The sequence below is a fragment of the Acyrthosiphon pisum genome, chromosome A2 (genome assembly GCF_005508785.2).
Source record: "Acyrthosiphon pisum isolate AL4f chromosome A2, pea_aphid_22Mar2018_4r6ur, whole genome shotgun sequence".
Classification (NCBI taxonomy): Eukaryota; Metazoa; Arthropoda; class Insecta; order Hemiptera; family Aphididae; genus Acyrthosiphon; species Acyrthosiphon pisum.
In genome coordinates, this window is record NC_042495.1 from 72,373,570 (window position 1) to 72,395,938 (window position 22,369).

Sequence of the window (22,369 nt, forward strand, 5' to 3'; positions counted from 1 at the left end):
TTTGTAGCGATGCTTTAAACGTTTGTTTGTATGGCTGAGAATTATATATATACCTATATAAAAATGATTTTAAAATACCAGTCTATGTATATAATTTATCGATTGTTAACAACATTTTAACCGAGGTTGATGTCTGTAATTGTTTGTTAATTTATTACTCACAAATGATAGTTATATCAAGTGTTTTTAGATTTTTCATAATCATTAAAAGTAGTATTGTAATAAAAGTGAACCAAATTCGTTTAGTCATTATTTTATATTATTTTGATTTTACTTATTACCATGAAAAGATTATTAATTATATTTGTTTTAATTTATCTTAACGTAAGTAATTAATATTTAATTGTTTTTATTCAACTTTGAAATTATATCTATGTAAACCTACATATATTTTGATAAATACCTAGTCTTAATTAATTGGTTTTCTTCTAGGTTACTGGTCGATATTGTATGCTACCAAATAATATTCTTGAAATCGATAATTTTGGTGTACCGTCACCATATGAGTTTTTATGGATAACAACTGTGTCCTATTGTAATGTACACTATTTGACATATAATATGTTTATTGGTGTTGGAGTACCAATAAAAGAACAAATGTATTCTAATGATGATATAGCGGGTTTTCTTTTACCTGAAAATATATATGAGTGGTCAGATGAAACAGTTTTAGACTCACCATACAAATTTATAAAATTGAGGGAAGCTTCACAAATTATTGAAAGTTTTGTTTTTGAAATTAAGGAATTTCAAAATGTTACAGGAACTGAAGATATAAGCACAGGATTAAATATATGGAAGTCAATTGAAGATAACATGGTCGATTTCATGAACAATATTTCCATTTTATCAAATCAAGTGAACCAAGTGATAAATGATATGAATATTCTGCAAAATAACACCGTGGATACGTCAGCGATGATGTACTTATACATGGATATTTTTGAGAATATGGTTGATATTATGACAGAAAATATCGTACCATATAAAAATGCATTTAATTTCCTTGAAAAATATAATTTGAAAACCTACCAAAAAGTAAGTACCAATATTTATTTTCTACGTTTATAGTAAATTCATGTAGAATACATTAAGTGGGTTCCAGTCGATGAAAAAAAAATGACTTTTAAACAAAAAAGCTGTCAAAACTGGAGGAATTTAGGTTGACAAACTTTAATTTTTTAAACAGATTATGTTTGTTTAGCAGAGGTGATTTTTAATATCTATTTTTTTCAGCTGTGATATCCATGAAAAAAAAATTGATATTTTTGTGTTTATATTATTCATTATAACATTAACAATAATTGGAATATTAAAACTCGCCTCTGGCCAAACCTAGTAAACTTGTTAATCAACCATAATCTGTTTTCAAAATTAAAATTTTTTGAACCAAATTCCTCCAATTTTGTCTGGCTTTTTATCTAAAAATAAATTTTTTCCATTAACTGGAGGCCCCTTAAGGTAATTGTTATATAAATACATTTTACCTCTTAAGGGTGCCGGTGCTGGTTTTTCAAATTTTGCGCAATTCTAACAGATTTAAATTTGAAATTGTATTTTATATTTTATCTGTCACATTAGTTATAATACTTTTCCACTAAATTTCTCTCCGAAACTTATTTAGAGAGGGTTGATACTGTGTAGTATAGAATATACAAAATATTGAAAAACTGAGTTCAATGCAACCTGTAGAATATTACCCTCTATTATAGAAAAAAAATTATAAAATTTGGTTCACTCTACAGAAAATGATCATTAATCCTGTAAAGCGTATTTTTGTGGACAAAATTACATTGACATCAGACACCTTAATCAAAATTTATTAAACCCAATAACACCTTGTACACTTTATCATAGTTTTTGCAGATACCATTCTGTGATTACAGATTTAATAATAATAATAAGCAATAAGCTAAATAAATTTTATAAATTAAAACGAATAATTCATTTGTTGATTCAAAATTCACATTTAGAATATTATTTATAATGAAAATAACTTATTTATAAAACTGAATATAGGTAACATAGTAATTGGTACTAATCATCGTAAAGAATAATAATAAAGGAAAACTGTTTGAAAAAAAAAATTCATTACATACACTTTTTCATTTATACAGAAAAATATTGAGCAAGATAAGAAAATCGAAAATAATCTTAATTCACGTGAATATACTCGAGTGAAGTTGGCTAAAGTATATGAGTTGTACATAGAATCATTAACAATATTTTACAACTCTGAATTTGTTGACAAACATTTTTCAAAACTAAATTTTGTGATGTGGTATGACATAAATTCATCGAAGAGTATTTTTGACTATACTGCATCAAAACTTCTAACACACATTATAAAACTAAGAGAGTACATTGAAGAAGCGTACAAATTTAATAAGAAAAAAATACCAGCGATAACATCAAAAGTCCAAGAGTATGTATCTATCAACTTATATAATATTGTTGGAGTAATCAGGTCACCTCTACAAAAAATTCTAAAAGATGAAGATTTAATTAAAAATGACGTATTATCGTGTCCTAAATCTTATGATAAAATGATGATAAATGGATTATTAAGTTCTAAAAACGAAGATTTGCATAAGAGAAGAATTAAGAATATTAAATTAAGTTGGAATGATAGCACTATACAAATTGTTGCTTGGGACATAATAAATAAATATAATAGTTCAGTATGTGATACCAATGTAAACCATAACACAAAACTGATGTATTGGGCAGAACAAATGTCAATTGATGAACAAAAAATAAACGTACTGGAGTCATCAATTTATGCAATGATCATAATAAAAAATTTAGAAAACGTTGTTTTGTGTTCAAATATAGAGACAAAATCAGAACCAGACATAGAAGAACTTATTCAAAATCTTATAGACGACGTGGACCAAAAATTAAATGAAATATATAAATACAGCATATACTCAATTATAGAGAGTAAAGAAAATGTCATATCTGACGTATGGAAATATATAGAAAATGAAAATAATAATATTTTTAATATTTTAGATTGGTTAAACAAAAATGAATCTAAAACAAACATTCCATATTGGCCAAACGATGTGCCATGCAATGAAATTTATATAAAAAATATAATACAACTGGCTTCAGTATCTTCAGATATGCTATACGATGTAACACTAACAAGTATGCATAGGGCATTAGAAAATAATGAAATTGATAACGCCATAGAAGAGTCAAACGCTTTGTTTATATTAAAAGATCTTGAACGTGCTAAACACACATATAAAAATGTTATACAACAAATAAAAAATCTTATTAGAATCAATACAATGTATATAAAATCCAACAATTTAATTGATATAAATTTAAAAAATAAAGCAATACAAGAGTTAGCAAAATGCATTAAGTATAAAATATTTGCGATAACTGAATTAATAATACCAGCTTTTAGAAACACAGAATACTATAATCTGGTAGTGCCAGAAGATACACATGACTACACAGAACATATTAGTAACATGAATACCATATTTTATTCCTATTTTAGGAAGACAACAGACTTACAAAAAAAAAATGAAACTGCCCTAAATTTGATAAAAAAAAATGAGCATGAAATAATATCAATCTATAACACACTAAGATATAAACACCAAAAAGTTAAAAAGAAACATAGATACATGAAGGTATTAAAATACAATATGATAAGTGTAAAACGAATGTACCGTACAATTATAAACCAATTAAAAAAAATAACTAAAGTCAACAATAACCTCAATTTGAAAAATAACGAACAAGAAATAAGACGAAGACTTATGATCACCGTGGCACTTATTATGGAAGATTTCATAAGGTTTGATATATATATTGATTGTCAACATAAGATAACACCATTATATAATGGAAGATACAAATATATTATATCAGGAATTGATCTTGAGATTCAAAATAAAAAAATTGATTATATAAAAATTTACAAAAAAATACGAAGTAAAAGTTCAAAAATACCAGACGCCCAAACAGATAACACGTTAAGTAGTGTTTCAACTAAATCATTAACGTCGACAGCTGTGTCTACTAATCAGGGGGCCGATTCCCTTGACACTCCTAACATGCCATCCGTAAACAATTTGGACATAGAAAAAACGGTCGTCAGCGGAAAAGACATTGTATCTAAAACGATAGGTACTTCTGATGAAAGTTCATCAATAGATCTTCAAAGTGAAAAAACTGTTCAATTCAGTTCATTGCAATCAACGTCCACAAAAGTATCAATGGAACAGAGTTCTGATGAAAATAACATTCCTGACGTACTATCTGCAACAAATATTGATACCGGTAATACAAAAATAAATGCTAAGGACATTTCAACAACACCACTAGACTATTTCGACGACACCATGTTCCCAGAAGCCAAAACAGATAACACGTTAAGTAGTGTTTCAACAAAATCATTAACGTCGACAGCTGTGTCTACTAATCAGGGGGCCGATTCCCTTGACACTCCTGACATGGCATCCGTAAACAATTTGGACATAGAAAAAACGGTCATCAGCGGAAAAGACATTGTATCTAAAACGATAGGTACTTCTGATGAAAGTTCATCAATAGATCTTCAAAGTGAAAAAACTGTTCAATTCAGTTCATTGCAATCAACGTCCACAAAAGTATCAATGGAACAGAGTTCTGAAGAAAATAAAATTCCTGACGTACTATCTGCAACAAATATTGATACCGTTAATACAAAAATAAATGCTAAGGACATTTCAACAACACCATTAGACTATTATGACGATACCATGTTCCCAGAAGCCCAAACAGATAACACGTTAAGTAGTGTTTCAACTAAATCATTAACGTCGACAGCTTTGTCTACTAATCAGGGGGCCGATTCCCTTGACACTCCTGACATGGCATCCGTAAACAATTTGGACATAGAAAAAACGGTCATCAGCGGAAAAGACATTGTATCTAAAACGATAGGTACTTCTGATGAAAGTTCATCAATAGATCTTCAAAGTGAAAAAACTGTTCAATTCAGTTCATTGCAATCAACGTCCACAAAAGTATCAATGGAACAGAGTTCTGATGAAAATAACATTCCTGACGTACTATCTGCAACAAATATTGATACCGGTAATACAAAAATAAATGCTAAGGACATTTCAACAACACCACTAGACTATTTCGACGACACCATGTTCCCAGAAGCCAAAACCGATAACACGTTAAGTAGTGTTTCAACTAAATCATTAACGTCGACAGCTGTGTCTACTAATCAGGGGGCCGATTCCCTTGACACTCCTAACATGCCATCCGTAAACAATTTGGACATAGAAAAAACGGTCGTCAGCGGAAAAGACATTGTATCTAAAACGATAGGTACTTCTGATGAAAGTTCATCAATAGATCTTCAAACTGAAAAAACTGTTCAATTCAGTTCATTGCAATCAACGTCCACAAAAGTATCAATGGAACAGAGTTCTGATGAAAATAACATTCCTGACGTACTATCTGCAACAAATATTGATACCGGTAATACAAAAATAAATGCTAAGGACATTTCAACAACACCACTAGACTATTTCGACGACACCATGTTCCCAGAAGCCAAAACAGATAACACTTTAAGTAGTGTTTCAACAAAATCATTAACGTCGACAGCTGTGTCTACTAATCAGGGGGCCGATTCCCTTGACACTCCTGACACGGCGTCCGTAAACAATTTGGACATAGAAAAAACAGTCATCAGCGGAAAAGACATTGTATCTAAAACGATAGGTACTTCTGATGAAAGTTCATCAATAGATCTTCAAACTGAAAAAACTGTTCAATTCAGTTCATTGCAATCAACGTCCACAAAAGTATCAATGGAACAGAGTTCTGATGAAAATAACATTCCTGACGTACTATCTGCAACAAATATTGATACCGGTAATACAAAAATAAATGCTAAGGACATTTCAACAACACCACTAGACTATTTCGACGACACCATGTTCCCAGAAGCCAAAACAGATAACACTTTAAGTAGTGTTTCAACAAAATCATTAACGTCGACAGCTGTGTCTACTAATCAGGGGGCCGATTCCCTTGACACTCCTGACACGGCATCCGTAAACAATTTGGACATAGAAAAAACGGTCATCAGCGGAAAAGACATTGTATCTAAAACGATAGGTACTTCTGATGAAAGTTCATCAATAGATCTTCAAACTGATAAAACTGTTCAATTCAGTTCATTGCAATCAACGTCCACAAAAGTATCAATGGAACAGAGTTCTGATGAAAATAACATTCCTGACGTACTATCTGCAACAAATATTGATACCGGTAATACAAAATTAAATGCTAAGGACATTTCAACAACACCACTAGACTATTTCGACGACACCATGTTCCCAGAAGCCCAAGCAGATAACACTTTAAGTAGTGTTTCAACAAAATCATTAACGTCGACAGCTGTGTCTACTAATCAGGGGGCCGATTTCCTTGACACTCCTGACACGGCATCCGTAAACAATTTGGACATAGAAAAAACGGTCATCAGCGGAAAAGACATTGTATCTAAAACGATAGGTACTTCTGATGAAAGTTCATCAATAGATCTTCAAACTGAAAAAACTGTTCAATTCAGTTCATTGCAATCAACGTCCACAAAAGTCTCAATGGAACAGAGTTCTGATGAAAATAACATTCCTGACGTACTATCTGCAACAAATATTGATACCGGTAATACAAAATTAAATGCTAAGGACATTTCAACAACACCACTAGACTATTTCGACGACACCATGTTCCCAGAAGCCAAAACAGATAACACTTTAAGTAGTGTTTCAACAAAATCATTAACGTCGACAAATGTTTCTACTAATCAGGGGGCCGATTCCCTTGACACTCCTGACACGGCGTCCGTAAGCAATTTGGACATAGAAAAAACGGTCATCAGCGGAAAAGACATTGTATCTAAAACGATAGGTACTTCTGATGAAAGTTCATCAATAGATCTTCAAACTGAAAAAACTGTTCAATTCAGTTCATTGCAATCAACGTCCACAAAAGTATCAATGGAACAGAGTTCTGATGAAAATAACATTCCTGACGTACTATCTGCAACAAATATTGATACCGGTAATACAAAAATAAATGCTAAGGACATTTCAACAACACCACTAGACTATTTCGACGACACCAAGTTCCCAGAAGCCAAAACAGATAACACTTTAAGTAGTGTTTCAACAAAATCATTAACGTCGACAGCTGTGTCTACTAATCAGGGGGCCGATTCCCTTGGCACTCCTGACACGGCATCCGTAAACAATTTGGACATAGAAAAAACGGTCATCAGCGGAAAAGACATTGTATCTAAAACGATAGGTACTTCTGATGAAAGTTCATCAATAGATCTTCAAACTGAAAAAACTGTTCAATTCAGTTCATTGCAATCAACGTCCACAAAAGTATCAATGGAACAGAGTTCTGATGAAAATAACATTCCTGACGTACTATCTGCAACAAATATTGATACCGGTAATACAAAATTAAATGCTAAGGACATTTCAACAACACCACTAGACTATTTCGACGACACCATGTTCCCAGAAGCCAAAACAGATAACACGTTAAGTAGTGTTTCAACAAAATCATTAACGTCGACAGCTGTGTCTACTAATCAGGGGGCCGATTCCCTTGACACTCCTGACACGGCATCCGTAAACAATTTGGACATAGAAAAAACGGTCATCAGCGGAAAAGACATTGTATCTAAAACGATAGGTACTTCTGATGAAAGTTCATCAATAGATCTTCAAACTGAAAAAACTGTTCAATTCAGTTCATTGCAATCAACGTCCACAAAAGTATCAATGGAACAGAGTTCTGATGAAAATAACATTCCTGACGTACTATCTGCAACAAATATTGATACCGGTAATACAAAAATAAATGCTAAGGACATTTCAACAACACCAGTAGACTATTTCGACGACACCATGTTCCCAAAGGCCCAAGCAGATAACACGTTAAGTAGTGTTTCAACAAAATCATTAAATTCGACAGCTGTGTCTACTAATCAGGGGGCCGATTCCCTTGACACTCCTGACACGGCATCCGTAAGCAATTTGGACATAGAAAAAACGGTCATCAGCGGAAAAGACATTGTATCTAAAACGATAGGTACTTCTGATGAAAGTTCATTAATAGATCTTCAAACTGAAAAAACTGTTCAATTCAGTTCATTGCAATCAACGTCCACAAAAGTATCAATGGAACAGAGTTCTGATGAAAATAACATTCCTGACGTACTATCTGCAACAAATATTGATACCGGTAATACAAAAATAAATGCTAAGGACATTTCAACAACACCACTAGACTATTTCGACGACACCATGTTCCCAGAAGCCAAAACAGATAACACTTTAAGTAGTGTTTCAACAAAATCATTAACGTCGACAGCTGTGTCTACTAATCAGGGGGCCGATTCCCTTGGCACTCCTGACACGGCATCCGTAAACAATTTGGACATAGAAAAAACGGTCATCAGCGGAAAAGACATTGTATCTAAAACGATAGGTACTTCTGATGAAAGTTCATCAATAGATCTTCAAACTGATAAAACTGTTCAATTCAGTTCATTGCAATCAACGTCCACAAAAGTATCAATGGAACAGAGTTCTGATGAAAATAACATTCCTGACGTACTATCTGCAACAAATATTGATACCAGTAATACAAAAATAAATGCTAAGGACATTTCAACAACACCAGTAGACTATTTCGACGACACCATGTTCCCAAAGGCCCAAACAGATAACACGTTAAGTAGTGTTTCAACAAAATCATTAAATTCGACAGCGTTGTCTACTAATCAGGGGGCCGATTCCCTTGACACTCCTGACATGGCATCCGTAAACAATTTGGACATAGAAAAAACGGTCATCAGCGGAAAAGACATTGTATCTAAAACGATAGGTACTTCTGATGAAAGTTCATCAATAGATCTTCAAACTGAAAAAACTGTTCAATTCAGTTCATTGCAATCAACGTCCACAAAAGTATCAATGGAACAGAGTTCTGATGAAAATAACATTCCTGACGTACTATCTGCAACAAATATTGATACCGGTAATACAAAATTAAATGCTAAGGACATTTCAACAACACCACTAGACTATTTCGACGACACCATGTTCCCAGAAGCCAAAACAGATAACACGTTAAGTAGTGTTTCAACAAAATCATTAACGTCGACAGCTGTGTCTACTAATCAGGGGGCCGATTCCCTTGACACCCCTGACACGGCATCCGTAAACAATTTGGACATAGAAAAAACGGTCATCAGCGGAAAAGACATTGTATCTAAAACGATAGGTACTTCTGATGAAAGTTCATCAATAGATCTTCAAACTGAAAAAACTGTTCAATTCAGTTCATTGCAATCAACGTCCACAAAAGTATCAATGGAACAGAGTTCTGATGAAAATAACATTCCTGACGTACTATCTGCAACAAATATTGATACCGGTAATACAAAAATAAATGCTAAGGACATTTCAACAACACCAGTAGACTATTTCGACGACACCATGTTCCCAAAGGCCCAAGCAGATGACACGTTAAGTAGTGTTTCAACAAAATCATTAAATTCGACAGCTGTGTCTACTAATCAGGGGGCCGATTCCCTTGACACTCCTGACACGGCATCCGTAAGCAATTTGGACATAGAAAAAACGGTCATCAGCGGAAAAGACATTGTATCTAAAACGATAGGTACTTCTGATGAAAGTTCATCAATAGATCTTCAAACTGAAAAAACTGTTCAATTCAGTTCATTGCAATCAACGTCCACAAAAGTATCAATGGAACAGAGTTCTGATGAAAATAACATTCCTGACGTACTATCTGCAACAAATATTGATACCGGTAATACAAAATTAAATGCTAAGGACATTTCAACAACACCACTAGACTATTTCGACGACACCATGTTCCCAGAAGCCAAAACAGATAACACGTTAAGTAGTGTTTCAACAAAATCATTAACGTCGACAGCTGTGTCTACTAATCAGGGGGCCGATTCCCTTGACACTCCTGACTCGGCATCCGTAAACAATTTGGACATAGAAAAAACGGTCATCAGCGGAAAAGACATTGTATCTAAAACGATAGGTACTTCTGATGAAAGTTCATCAATAGATCTTCAAACTGAAAAAACTGTTCAATTCAGTTCATTGCAATCAACGTCCACAAAAGTATCAATGGAACAGAGTTCTGATGAAAATAACATTCCTGACGTACTATCTGCAACAAATATTGATACCGGTAATACAAAAATAAATGCTAAGGACATTCCAACAACACCAGTAGACTATTTCGACGACACCATGTTCCCAAAGGCCCAAGCAGATGACACGTTAAGTAGTGTTTCAACAAAATCATTAAATTCGACAGCTGTGTCTACTAATCAGGGGGCCGATTCCCTTGACACTCCTGACACGGCATCCGTAAGCAATTTGGACATAGAAAAAACGGTCATCAGCGGAAAAGACATTGTATCTAAAACGATAGGTACTTCTGATGAAAGTTCATCAATAGATCTTCAAACTGAAAAAACTGTTCAATTCAGTTCATTGCAATCAACGTCTACAAAAGTCTCAATGGAACAGAGTTCTGATGAAAATAACATTCCTGACGTACTATCTGCAACAAATATTGATACTGGTAATACAAAATTAAATGCTAAGGACATTTCAACAACACCACTAGACTATTTCGACGACACCATGTTCCCAGAAGCCAAAACAGATAACACTTTAAGTAGTGTTTCAACAAAATCATTAACGTCGACAGCTGTGTCTACTAATCAGGGGGCCGATTCCCTTGACACTCCTGACACGGCATCCGTAAACAATTTGGACATAGAAAAAACGGTCATCAGCGGAAAAGACATTGTATCTAAAACGATAGGTACTTCTGATGAAAGTTCATCAATAGATCTTCAAACTGAAAAAACTGTTCAATTCAGTTCATTGCAATCAACGTCCACAAAAGTATCAATGGAACAGAGTTCTGATGAAAATAACATTCCTGACGTACTATCTGCAACAAATATTGATACCGGTAATACAAAAATAAATGCTAAGGACATTTCAACAACACCAGTAGACTATTTCGACGACACCATGTTCCCAGAAGCCAAAACAGATAACACGTTAAGTAGTGTTTCAACAAAATCATTAACGTCGACAGCTGTGTCTACTAATCAGGGGGCCGATTCCCTTGACACTCCTGACACGGCATCCGTAAACAATTTGGACATAGAAAAAACGGTCATCAGCGGAAAAGACATTGTATCTAAAACGATAGGTACTTCTGATGAAAGTTCATCAATAGATCTTCAAACTGAAAAAACTGTTCAATTCAGTTCATTGCAATCAACGTCCACAAAAGTATCAATGGAACAGAGTTCTGATGAAAATAACATTCCTGACGTACTATCTGCAACAAATATTGATACCAGTAATACAAAAATAAATGCTAAGGACATTTCAACAACACCACTAGACTATTTCGACGACACCATGTTCCCAGAAGCCAAAAAAGATAACACTTTAAGTAGTGTTTCAACAAAATCATTAACGTCGACAGCTGTGTCTACTAATCAGGGGGCCGATACCCTTGGCACTCCTGACACGGCATCCGTAAACAATTTGGACATAGAAAAAACGGTCATCAGCGGAAAAGACATTGTATCTAAAACGATAGGTACTTCGGATGAAAGTTCATCAATAGATCTTCAAACTGAAAAAACTGTTCAATTCAGTTCATTGCAATCAACGTCCACAAAAGTATCAATGGAACAGAGTTCTGATGAAAATAACATTCCTGACGTACTATCTGCAACAAATATTGATACCGGTAATACAAAAATAAATGCTAAGGACATTTCAACAACACCAGTAGACTATTTCGACGACACCATGTTCCCAAAGGCCCAGACAGATAACACGTTAAGTAGTGTTTCAACAAAATCATTAAATTCGACAGCTGTGTCTACTAATCAGGGGGCCGATTCCCTTGACACTCCTGACACGGCATCCGTAAACAATTTGGACATAGAAAAAACGGTCATCAGCGGAAAAGACATTGTATCTAAAACGATAGGTACTTCTGATGAAAGTTCATCAATAGATCTTCAAACTGAAAAAACTGTTCAATTCAGTTCATTGCAATCAACGTCTACAAAAGTCTCAATGGAACAGAGTTCTGATGAAAATAACATTCCTGACGTACTATCTGCAACAAATATTGATACTGGTAATACAAAATTAAATGCTAAGGACATTTCAACAACACCACTAGACTATTTCGACGACACCATGTTCCCAGAAGCCAAAACAGATAACACTTTAAGTAGTGTTTCAACAAAATCATTAACGTCGACAGCTGTGTCTACTAATCAGGGGGCCGATTCCCTTGACACTCCTGACACGGCATCCGTAAACAATTTGGACATAGAAAAAACGGTCATCAGCGGAAAAGACATTGTATCTAAAACGATAGGTACTTCTGATGAAAGTTCATCAATAGATCTTCAAACTGAAAAAACTGTTCAATTCAGTTCATTGCAATCAACGTCCACAAAAGTATCAATGGAACAGAGTTCTGATGAAAATAACATTCCTGACGTACTATCTGCAACAAATATTGATACCGGTAATACAAAAATAAATGCTAAGGACATTTCAACAACACCAGTAGACTATTTCGACGACACCATGTTCCCAGAAGCCAAAACAGATAACACGTTAAGTAGTGTTTCAACAAAATCATTAACGTCGACAGCTGTGTCTACTAATCAGGGGGCCGATTCCAATGACACTCCTGACATGGCATCCGTAAACAATTTGGACATAGAAAAAACGGTCATCAGCGGAAAAGACATTGTATCTAAAACGATAGGTACTTCTGATGAAAGTTCATCAATAGATCTTCAAACTGAAAAAACTGTTCAATTCAGTTCATTGCAATCAACTTCCACAAAAGTATCAATGGAACAGAGTTCTGATGAAAATAACATTCCTGACGTACTATCTGCAACAAATATTGATACCGGTAATACAAAATTAAATGCTAAGGACATTTCAACAACACCACTAGACTATTTCGACGACACCATGTTCCCAGAAGCCAAAACAGATAACACTTTAAGTAGTGTTTCAACAAAATCATTAACGTCGACAGCTGTGTCTACTAATCAGGGGGCCGATTCCCTTGACACTCCTGACACGGCATCCGTAAACAATTTGGACATAGAAAAAACGGTCATCAGCGGAAAAGACATTGTATCTAAAACGATAGGTACTTCTGATGAAAGTTCATCAATAGATCTTCAAACTGAAAAAACTGTTCAATTCAGTTCATTGCAATCAACGTCCACAAAAGTATCAATGGAACAGAGTTCTGATGAAAATAACATTCCTGACGTACTATCTGCAACAAATATTGATACCGGTAATACAAAATAAATGCTAAGGACATTTCAACAACACCACTAGACTATTTCGACGACACCATGTTCCCAGAAGCCAAAACAGATAACACGTTAAGTAGTGTTTCAACAAAATCATTAACGTCGACAGCTGTGTCTACTAATCAGGGGGCCGATTCCCTTGACACTCCTGACACGGCATCCGTAAACAATTTGGACATAGAAAAAACGGTCATCAGCGGAAAAGACATTGTATCTAAAACGATAGGTACTTCTGATGAAAGTTCATCAATAGATCTTCAAACTGAAAAAACTGTTCAATTCAGTTCATTGCAATCAACGTCCACAAAAGTATCAATGGAACAGAGTTCTGATGAAAATAACATTCCTGACGTACTATCTGCAACAAATATTGATACCGGTAATACAAAATTAAATGCTAAGGACATTTCAACAACACCACTAGACTATTTCGACGACACCATGTTCCCAGAAGCCAAAACAGATTACACGTTAAGTAGTGTTTCAACAAAATCATTAACGTCGACAGCTGTGTCTACTAATCAGGGGGCCGATTCCCTTGACACTCCTGACACGGCATCCGTAAACAATTTGGACATAGAAAAAACGGTCATCAGCGGAAAAGACATTGTATCTAAAACGATAGGTACTTCTGATGAAAGTTCATCAATAGATCTTCAAACTGAAAAAACTGTTCAATTCAGTTCATTGCAATCAACGTCCACAAAAGTATCAATGGAACAGAGTTCTGATGAAAATAACATTCCTGACGTACTATCTGCAACAAATATTGATACCGGTAATACAAAAATAAATGCTAAGGACATTTCAACAACACCACTAAACTATTTCGACGACACCATGTTCCCAGAAGCCCAAACAGATAACACGTTAAGTAGTGTTTCAACAAAATCATTAAATTCGACAGCTGTGTCTACTAATCAGGGGGCCGATTCCCTTGACACTCCTGACACGGCATCCGTAAACAATTTGGACATAGAAAAAACGGTCATCAGCGGAAAAGACATTGTATCTAAAACGATAGGTACTTCTGATGAAAGTTCATCAATAGATCTTCAAACTGAAAAAACTGTTCAATTCAGTTCATTGCAATCAACGTCCACAAAAGTATCAATGGAACAGAGTTCTGATGAAAATAACATTCCTGACGTACTATCTGCAACAAATATTGATACCGGTAATACAAAATTAAATGCTAAGGACATTTCAACAACACCACTAGACTATTTCGACGACACCATGTTCCCAGAAGCCAAAACAGATAACACGTTAAGTAGTGTTTCAACAAAATCATTAACGTCGACAGCTGTGTCTACTAATCAGGGGGCCGATTCCCTTGACACTCCTGACACGGCATCCGTAAACAATTTGGACATAGAAAAAACGGTCATCAGCGGAAAAGACATTGTATCTAAAACGATAGGTACTTCTGATGAAAGTTCATCAATAGATCTTCAAACTGAAAAAACTGTTCAATTCAGTTCATTGCAATCAACGTCCACAAAAGTATCAATGGAACAGAGTTCTGATGAAAATAACATTCCTGACGTACTATCTGCAACAAATATTGATACCGGTAATACAAAAATAAATGCTAAGGACATTTCAACAACACCAGTAGACTATTTCGACGACACCATGTTCCCAGAAGCCAAAACAGATAACACGTTAAGTAGTGTTTCAACAAAATCATTAACGTCGACAGCTGTGTCTACTAATCAGGGGGCCGATTCCCTTGGCACTCCTGACACGGCATCCGTAAACAATTTGGACATAGAAAAAACGGTCATCAGCGGAAAAGACATTGTATCTAAAACGATAGGTACTTCTGATGAAAGTTCATCAATAGATCTTCAAACTGAAAAAACTGTTCAATTCAGTTCATTGCAATCAACGTCCACAAAAGTATCAATGGAACAGAGTTCTGATGAAAATAACATTCCTGACGTACTATCTGCAACAAATATTGATACCGGTAATACAAAATTAAATGCTAAGGACATTTCAACAACACCACTAGACTATTTCGACGACACCATGTTCCCAGAAGCCCAAACAGATAACACGTTAAGTAGTGTTTCAACAAAATCATTAAATTCGACAGCTGTGTCTACTTATCAGGGGGCCGATTCCCTTGACACTCCTGACACGGCATCCGTAAACAATTTGGACATAGAAAAAACGGTCATCAGCGGAAAAGACATTGTATCTAAAACGATAGGTACTTCTGATGAAAGTTCATCAATAGATCTTCAAACTGAAAAAACTGTTCAATTCAGTTCATTGCAATCAACGTCCACAAAAGTATCAATGGAACAGAGTTCTGATGAAAATAACATTCCTGACGTACTATCTGCAACAAATATTGATACCGGTAATACAAAAATAAATGCTAAGGACATTTCAACAACACCACTAGACTATTTCGACGACACCATGTTCCCAGAAGCCCAAACAGATAACACGTTAAGTAGTGTTTCAACAAAATCATTAACGTCGACAGCTGTGTCTACTAATCAGGGGGCCGATTCCCTTGACACTCCTGACACGGCATCCGTAAACAATTTGGACATAGAAAAAACGGTCATCAGCGGAAAAGACATTGTATCTAAAACGATAGGTACTTCTGATGAAAGTTCATCAATAGATCTTCAAACTGAAAAAACTGTTCAATTCAGTTCATTGCAATCAACGTCCACAAAAGTATCAATGGAACAGAGTTCTGATGAAAATAACATTCCTGACGTACTATCTGCAACAAATATTGATACCGGTAATACAAAAATAAATGCTAAGGACATTTCAACAACACCAGTAGACTATTTCGACGACACCATGTTCCCAAAGGCCCAAACAGATAACACGTTAAGTAGTGTTTCAACAAAATCATTAAATTCGACAGCGTTGTCTACTAATCAGGGGGCCGATTCCCTTGACACTCCTGACATGGCATCCGTAAACAATTTGGACATAGAAAAAACGGTCATCAGCGGAAAAGACATTGTATCTAAAACGATAGGTACTTCTGATGAAAGTTCATCAATAGATCTTCAAACTGAAAAAACTGTTCAATTCAGTTCATTGCAATCAACGTCCACAAAAGTATCAATGGAACAGAGTTCTGATGAAAATAACATTCCTGACGTACTATCTGCAACAAATATTGATACCGGTAATACAAAAATAAATGCTAAGGACATTTCAACAACACCACTAGACTATTTCGACGACACCATGTTCCCAGAAGCCCAAACAGATAACACGTTAAGTAGTGTTTCAACAAAATCATTAAATTCGACAGCTGTGTCTACTAATCAGGGGGCCGATTCCCTTGACACTCCTGACACGGCATCCGTAAACAATTTGGACATAGAAAAAACGGTCATCAGCGGAAAAGACATTGTATCTAAAACGATAGGTACTTCTGATGAAAGTTCATCAATAGATCTTCAAACTGAAAAAACTGTTCAATTCAGTTCATTGCAATCAACGTCCACAAAAGTATCAATGGAACAGAGTTCTGATGAAAATAACATTCCTGACGTACTATCTGCAACAAATATTGATACCGGTAATACAAAATTAAATGCTAAGGACATTTCAACAACACCACTAGACTATTTCGACGACACCATGTTCCCAGAAGCCAAAACAGATAACACGTTAAGTAGTGTTTCAACAAAATCATTAAATTCGACAGCTGTGTCTACTAATCAGGGGGCCGATTCCCTTGACACTCCTGACATGGCATCCGTAAACAATTTGGACATAGAAAAAACGGTCATCAGCGGAAAAGACATTGTATCTAAAACGATAGGTACTTCTGATGAAAGTTCATCAATAGATCTTCAAACTGAAAAAACTGTTCAATTCAGTTCATTGCAATCAACGTCCACAAAAGTATCAATGGAACAGAGTTCTGATGAAAATAACATTCCTGACGTACTATCTGCAACAAATATTGATACCGGTAATACAAAAATAAATGCTAAGGACATTTCAACAACACCACTAGACTATTTCGACGACACCATGTTCCCAGAAGCCCAAACAGATAACACGTTAAGTAGTGTTTCAACAAAATCATTAAATTCGACAGCTGTGTCTACTAATCAGGGGGCCGATTCCCTTGACACTCCTGACATGGCATCCGTAAACAATTTGGACATAGAAAAAACGGTCATCAGCGGAAAAGACATTGTATCTAAAACGATAGGTACTTCTGATGAAAGTTCATCAATAGATCTTCAAACTGAAAAAACTGTTCAATTCAGTTCATTGCAATCAACGTCCACAAAAGTATCAATGGAACAGGGTTCTGATGAAAATAACATTCCTGACGTACTATCTGCAACAAATATTGATACTGGTAATACAAAAATAAATGCTAAGGACATTTCAACAACACCATTAGACTATAGATCAGAGTTCCGATGAAATTCAAATTTCTGACAATAACAATTGAATATTTTTAAGATTAAGATGGTATCAATTCTTTTATAAACTTGTGCTTCTACATAATATATGATAATTTTAGATTTTGATTAATTAATTTGCTTACTCTGATACTGATATGATTTTATTATTTGTTTTGTTATTTATTGCTATTTTTGTAATTTCTTCTTTTGTTTTTCTCTTATATTTGCTGTTCGGATTCTAATTACTTTAACTATTATTTTAATTGTTATTGTGGTATATTTTTATGTTTTACATTATATTACTTATATTTTATTTATATTGATTTGTAGTTTTAGTTTCGTGAATAATTTATGGAACCCAAATCCCTACCGCTCTAAGTACTTCTACCTTGGTTGATCCCTCGATAAGAGGCAAAGCTAAGAGAGTTAAATTAAATCAACGACTTCGTTTATTAAAAAGACTAATTTTTAATTATAAATATACACATATTAATACTAAGCTTCTCTTCTATAAATCTTTACTTAAACCTATTTGGACATATGGACTCCAACTATGGGGAAACATATAAAGTCCAATTTAAACAAAATAGAACATTTTCAAAATATACCACTTCGTAATCTTTTAAATACCCCTTTCTACGTATCTAATCATTGTATCTATTCAGATCTAAAAGTCCACTAGTTCACGATGAGGCTAAATCCTATTACAAACGATTCCACCTATGCTTACCATCTCAACCCAATCCACTTGCAAGAGATCTTTTTCTTTAACAATTCCAGGTAACCGGCTAAATCGTAAATTGTGTCGTGATTTACTAATTTAAATTTTAAAAAAAATAAAAAAAAAATATAAAAATATGAAATATAATACTCCAAAATGTAAGTGTCTCTAATGGGTGGCTGCTTTCTCCAAACCTATCAATATATGTTTAATTTATATCATTGTTTCTCCTTGTGACTAATATGTCTTAATAACTGTACGTTATCTAAATTCACATTTACTCATTGTGCAATTGAGTACAGCTTGTAAATTTCTTTTAAAAAAAAAAAAAAAGTTTCGCGAATGGTGATTCCTTATTTGACCTATTGCCCTTTTCACCATATATTTATTTTTATTTATTTATCTTATGGTTGTTTGAATTTGATATTTGACTTTTATAATCTATTTGACTTTGGCATTATTGATGTTTTATAACTGAGAATTTCTTTTCGTATTATATTTATAATCGATTTGGTATTTTGAGATTTTAATAAAATTTTTTTTTATTTTATAAGTTTTATTTTTTCTATTATTCTTTTTGGTTTGTTATTCATTTTTTAATTAATAACATATATTTTTATATCTATATTTTTCTTTTTCACTTTCAATATATTTTCAAAATTAAAATATATTTCTGTATATTTATTTTTTGTGAATTTTTATATATTTTTTATTATTCAGTGTTTTGTACTGTCATGTTATAAAATTATAATTTATATTTTGTTCATTGATACTGTTTAAATTATTATACTGATATTTTCACATAGAATTTCAATTATTTTTGTTTGATGTTTATTATTGTTTCCGGGCTAGGAGTTTGTTTTTCTTCTTTAATTTTTTTTGTTCATATTTACATAAGTATATTTTTGTATTTTATTCGTACATATTTAAAATATTTTATTTTTATTTTAATAACCACTTGATTCTATTTCCTGCTATTCTTTTATAGTCATTTTTATTTATAAATACATTTATTTGTAGGATAATATTGTTAATATATTTAAATATTTTTATTATTATATTGTAAGTTTATATTACCTATTTGTGTTTATTTGAATTATTAATATTATTTATAATATGTTTTTGAAATAAAATGGTTATTTTATCTATCCTATTATATAAAATCATTAGGGGTTTTCTACGACCGCGCTAACCGAGAAAACTACCGAACCGATTTGGCTGAAATTTTTCATTGTTATACCTAACAGTCTGCTGAAGATTTTAGTACCACTATTGTTAGTAAAAATAACTATACATTTTTTGAATAATTAAAAATTTAAGATAATCTATTCTTATATATATAAAAAGACATGCCTTCTTATGTTTAGATTTTGTGACGACACTATTTAATATTTTTCCAATTTTTTTCATAGAGTTGTTCCAAATTAAATACTCAACATATGAACTCTAAATTTGGTATAGTGGTTCTTCTAATACTTTCACCGTGCAATAAGAAAGGATTTGCCAAAATTTGCATTTTAAAGTAGTGCTCAAACAGGGACATTGAGGTTCACATTGGAAATTTTATTTTTATGTATTAATAGTTGCCATCAGCTTGCATCAAATCGAATTATTGAACAATTCCTACCACTTACCAGGGTGGCTGAGTTGCATTTGCTGCATAATATCATACAATTTACTTAGTAATAACTAATATTATAGGCTGACAGTCCGTCTTCACTCTAAATCATTATTTGTATACAATGATAATTGAATTTAAATTGAACACATCTATTACAGCGTGACTTTTTAGACACCTAATGTAGGTACAGCATCTGCCTAAGTCTTTACCTTCTTCCCCGCTGTTTAAAATGTATTTCCTGTAAAATTCGAGTATCACTAATTATTGTAATAAGATACATTCTAAGATATTAGATACCACCATTGGGTGACTTCCCCCTCCCGCTAATCAACCCCATCCCATTTACTTATTGTATTACACATAAATAGAGATTGTAAATATAAATTTTTGTTCAATAAAAAAAAAAAGAAAATGATTTTAGATTCTGAGCTAAGCAATGAATGTATTGATTCTATACAATGATGTGTTTTTTTTGTCTGTATACACGATAATTACTTAAGTATAATAGTTAAGTAATTGAGTAATATAAATATTTTATTGATATATATATATACTATCTATATAGGTATATAAAATTCGAAAGTATTTTTTTTAAAAAATAATATAGTTTTGTCTATTGACTAGAATCGTATATTCTTAGAAATCCATATATTCGAACGATGACAATGTGGTCTGAAAAAAAAAATTATTGTAAAAATTATTCATAAGTTTCACAATTTAGATTATAATAATAAAAAAAGTACATTTCCTATGCTTTGCACGTAAAAATTAATAAACTAGTTAAATGTAATTCATCGCTTTGATCACCACATCAATTTTATTTAGTACAGGATCTTGAATCCATTCAAAATCGATTTAAACGGTTTGTTTCGCTTAATTTCAATTCGGCAGAAGACCACATTCAATGTATACAAATTTACTCAATTGTATATATTTAGACACATTATACTATAATGTGTCTAAATATATAAAATCGGATCTAATCTTTTTGTATCAATTAATAAATAATTGTATGGATTGTTCTGAATTATTAGTATTAATAAATTTAAAATAAACGAACGTGAATTACTCAATACCGATTTATTCAATCCTAACTCTGTTACTATATTTTTAAATTCAAATTAACCGATTATTGAATAATTTGCATTAGCAAATAAACATAAGTTGGGCCTTTTGTAAAAAGTCATAATAAGTTTATAAACCTAACCTAACATACCTATTATTTATCTACATTGATTGTGAGAGTTTATGGTTTATTTGACATTATAATATATAATTACTAGCTGATCCCGCGCACTTCGTTACCAATTAAGTGTACAAACTGCATATGACTCAAATTGCGTTAATTGTTCAAAGTGTCATTTAACATTCGGTGTATGATGTTCTAGATTTATCTTAACTTTTCTGTTGCCCAGGATAAAAATTCTGTTTCACAGCAGTACATTATCAGGTAAGCAATCTACCTGCGGTAGATCGCGGACCCCGTGCTGTTTGTACGTAAGTGTATGATTTAACTCTAAAGTATCAAAGTTATACCAAGTTTGTCGTTTTTACTTAATTCCACCTACGATGGATAATATAATCAATTAATACAAAATCCTAACCTAACCGTACTAAGATCCGATGAGAAAAAAAAACAAATTTAACCCTTTTTAAATTAGCCTATCTTCTTCCCAGTGGTCTAATCTACACACAAACATTCATTTATATATATAGTGACAAAAAATAATAATACAAATCAACAAACATGCCCGATTAACCAATAGCAACCAATATATAATATACACTATTATTATTTCAATAATAATATTATTTTTATTTTTATTTTTTTCTGGACAACCATTATCACTTAAGGGTATGAAAAATAGATAGTAGCTGATTCTCAGACCTACTGAATATGCATATAAAATTTCATAAAAATCGGTCAAGCTATTTCGGAGGAGTATGATAACTAACATTGTGACACGAGAATTTTATATATTAGATAACTAAAGTTAGGTCCGTATGACCGTATGTAATATAAAAAAAAACTATATACATACTGCTGTGATAATTCAGGATCATTCTTATATGTTTAGATCGGACTTCGACGTCCTTTCTCCAATGTT

The 22,369-nt window shown here is 33.1% G+C and overlaps 2 protein-coding genes across 2 annotated transcripts; both read left to right on the forward strand.

Annotated features, from left to right (window-relative positions):
- The first annotated feature begins 211 nt into the window (after positions 1–211).
- On the forward strand, positions 212–13,517 carry LOC107882155. Its single transcript, XM_029489393.1, has 3 exons — positions 212–324; positions 433–1,038; positions 2,118–13,517. Exons 1-3 carry the CDS (start codon positions 283–285, stop codon positions 13,494–13,496), a joined length of 12,027 nt encoding a protein of 4,008 aa, XP_029345253.1. The 5' UTR covers positions 212–282; the 3' UTR covers positions 13,497–13,517.
- Positions 13,518–13,543: 26 nt separating this feature from the next.
- LOC100571776 lies at positions 13,544–17,938 on the forward strand. The gene has a single exon (XM_016805149.1). The coding sequence runs from the start codon at positions 13,544–13,546 to the stop codon at positions 17,936–17,938; it is 4,395 nt and encodes a 1,464-aa protein (XP_016660638.1).
- Positions 17,939–22,369: the final 4,431 nt, after the last annotated feature.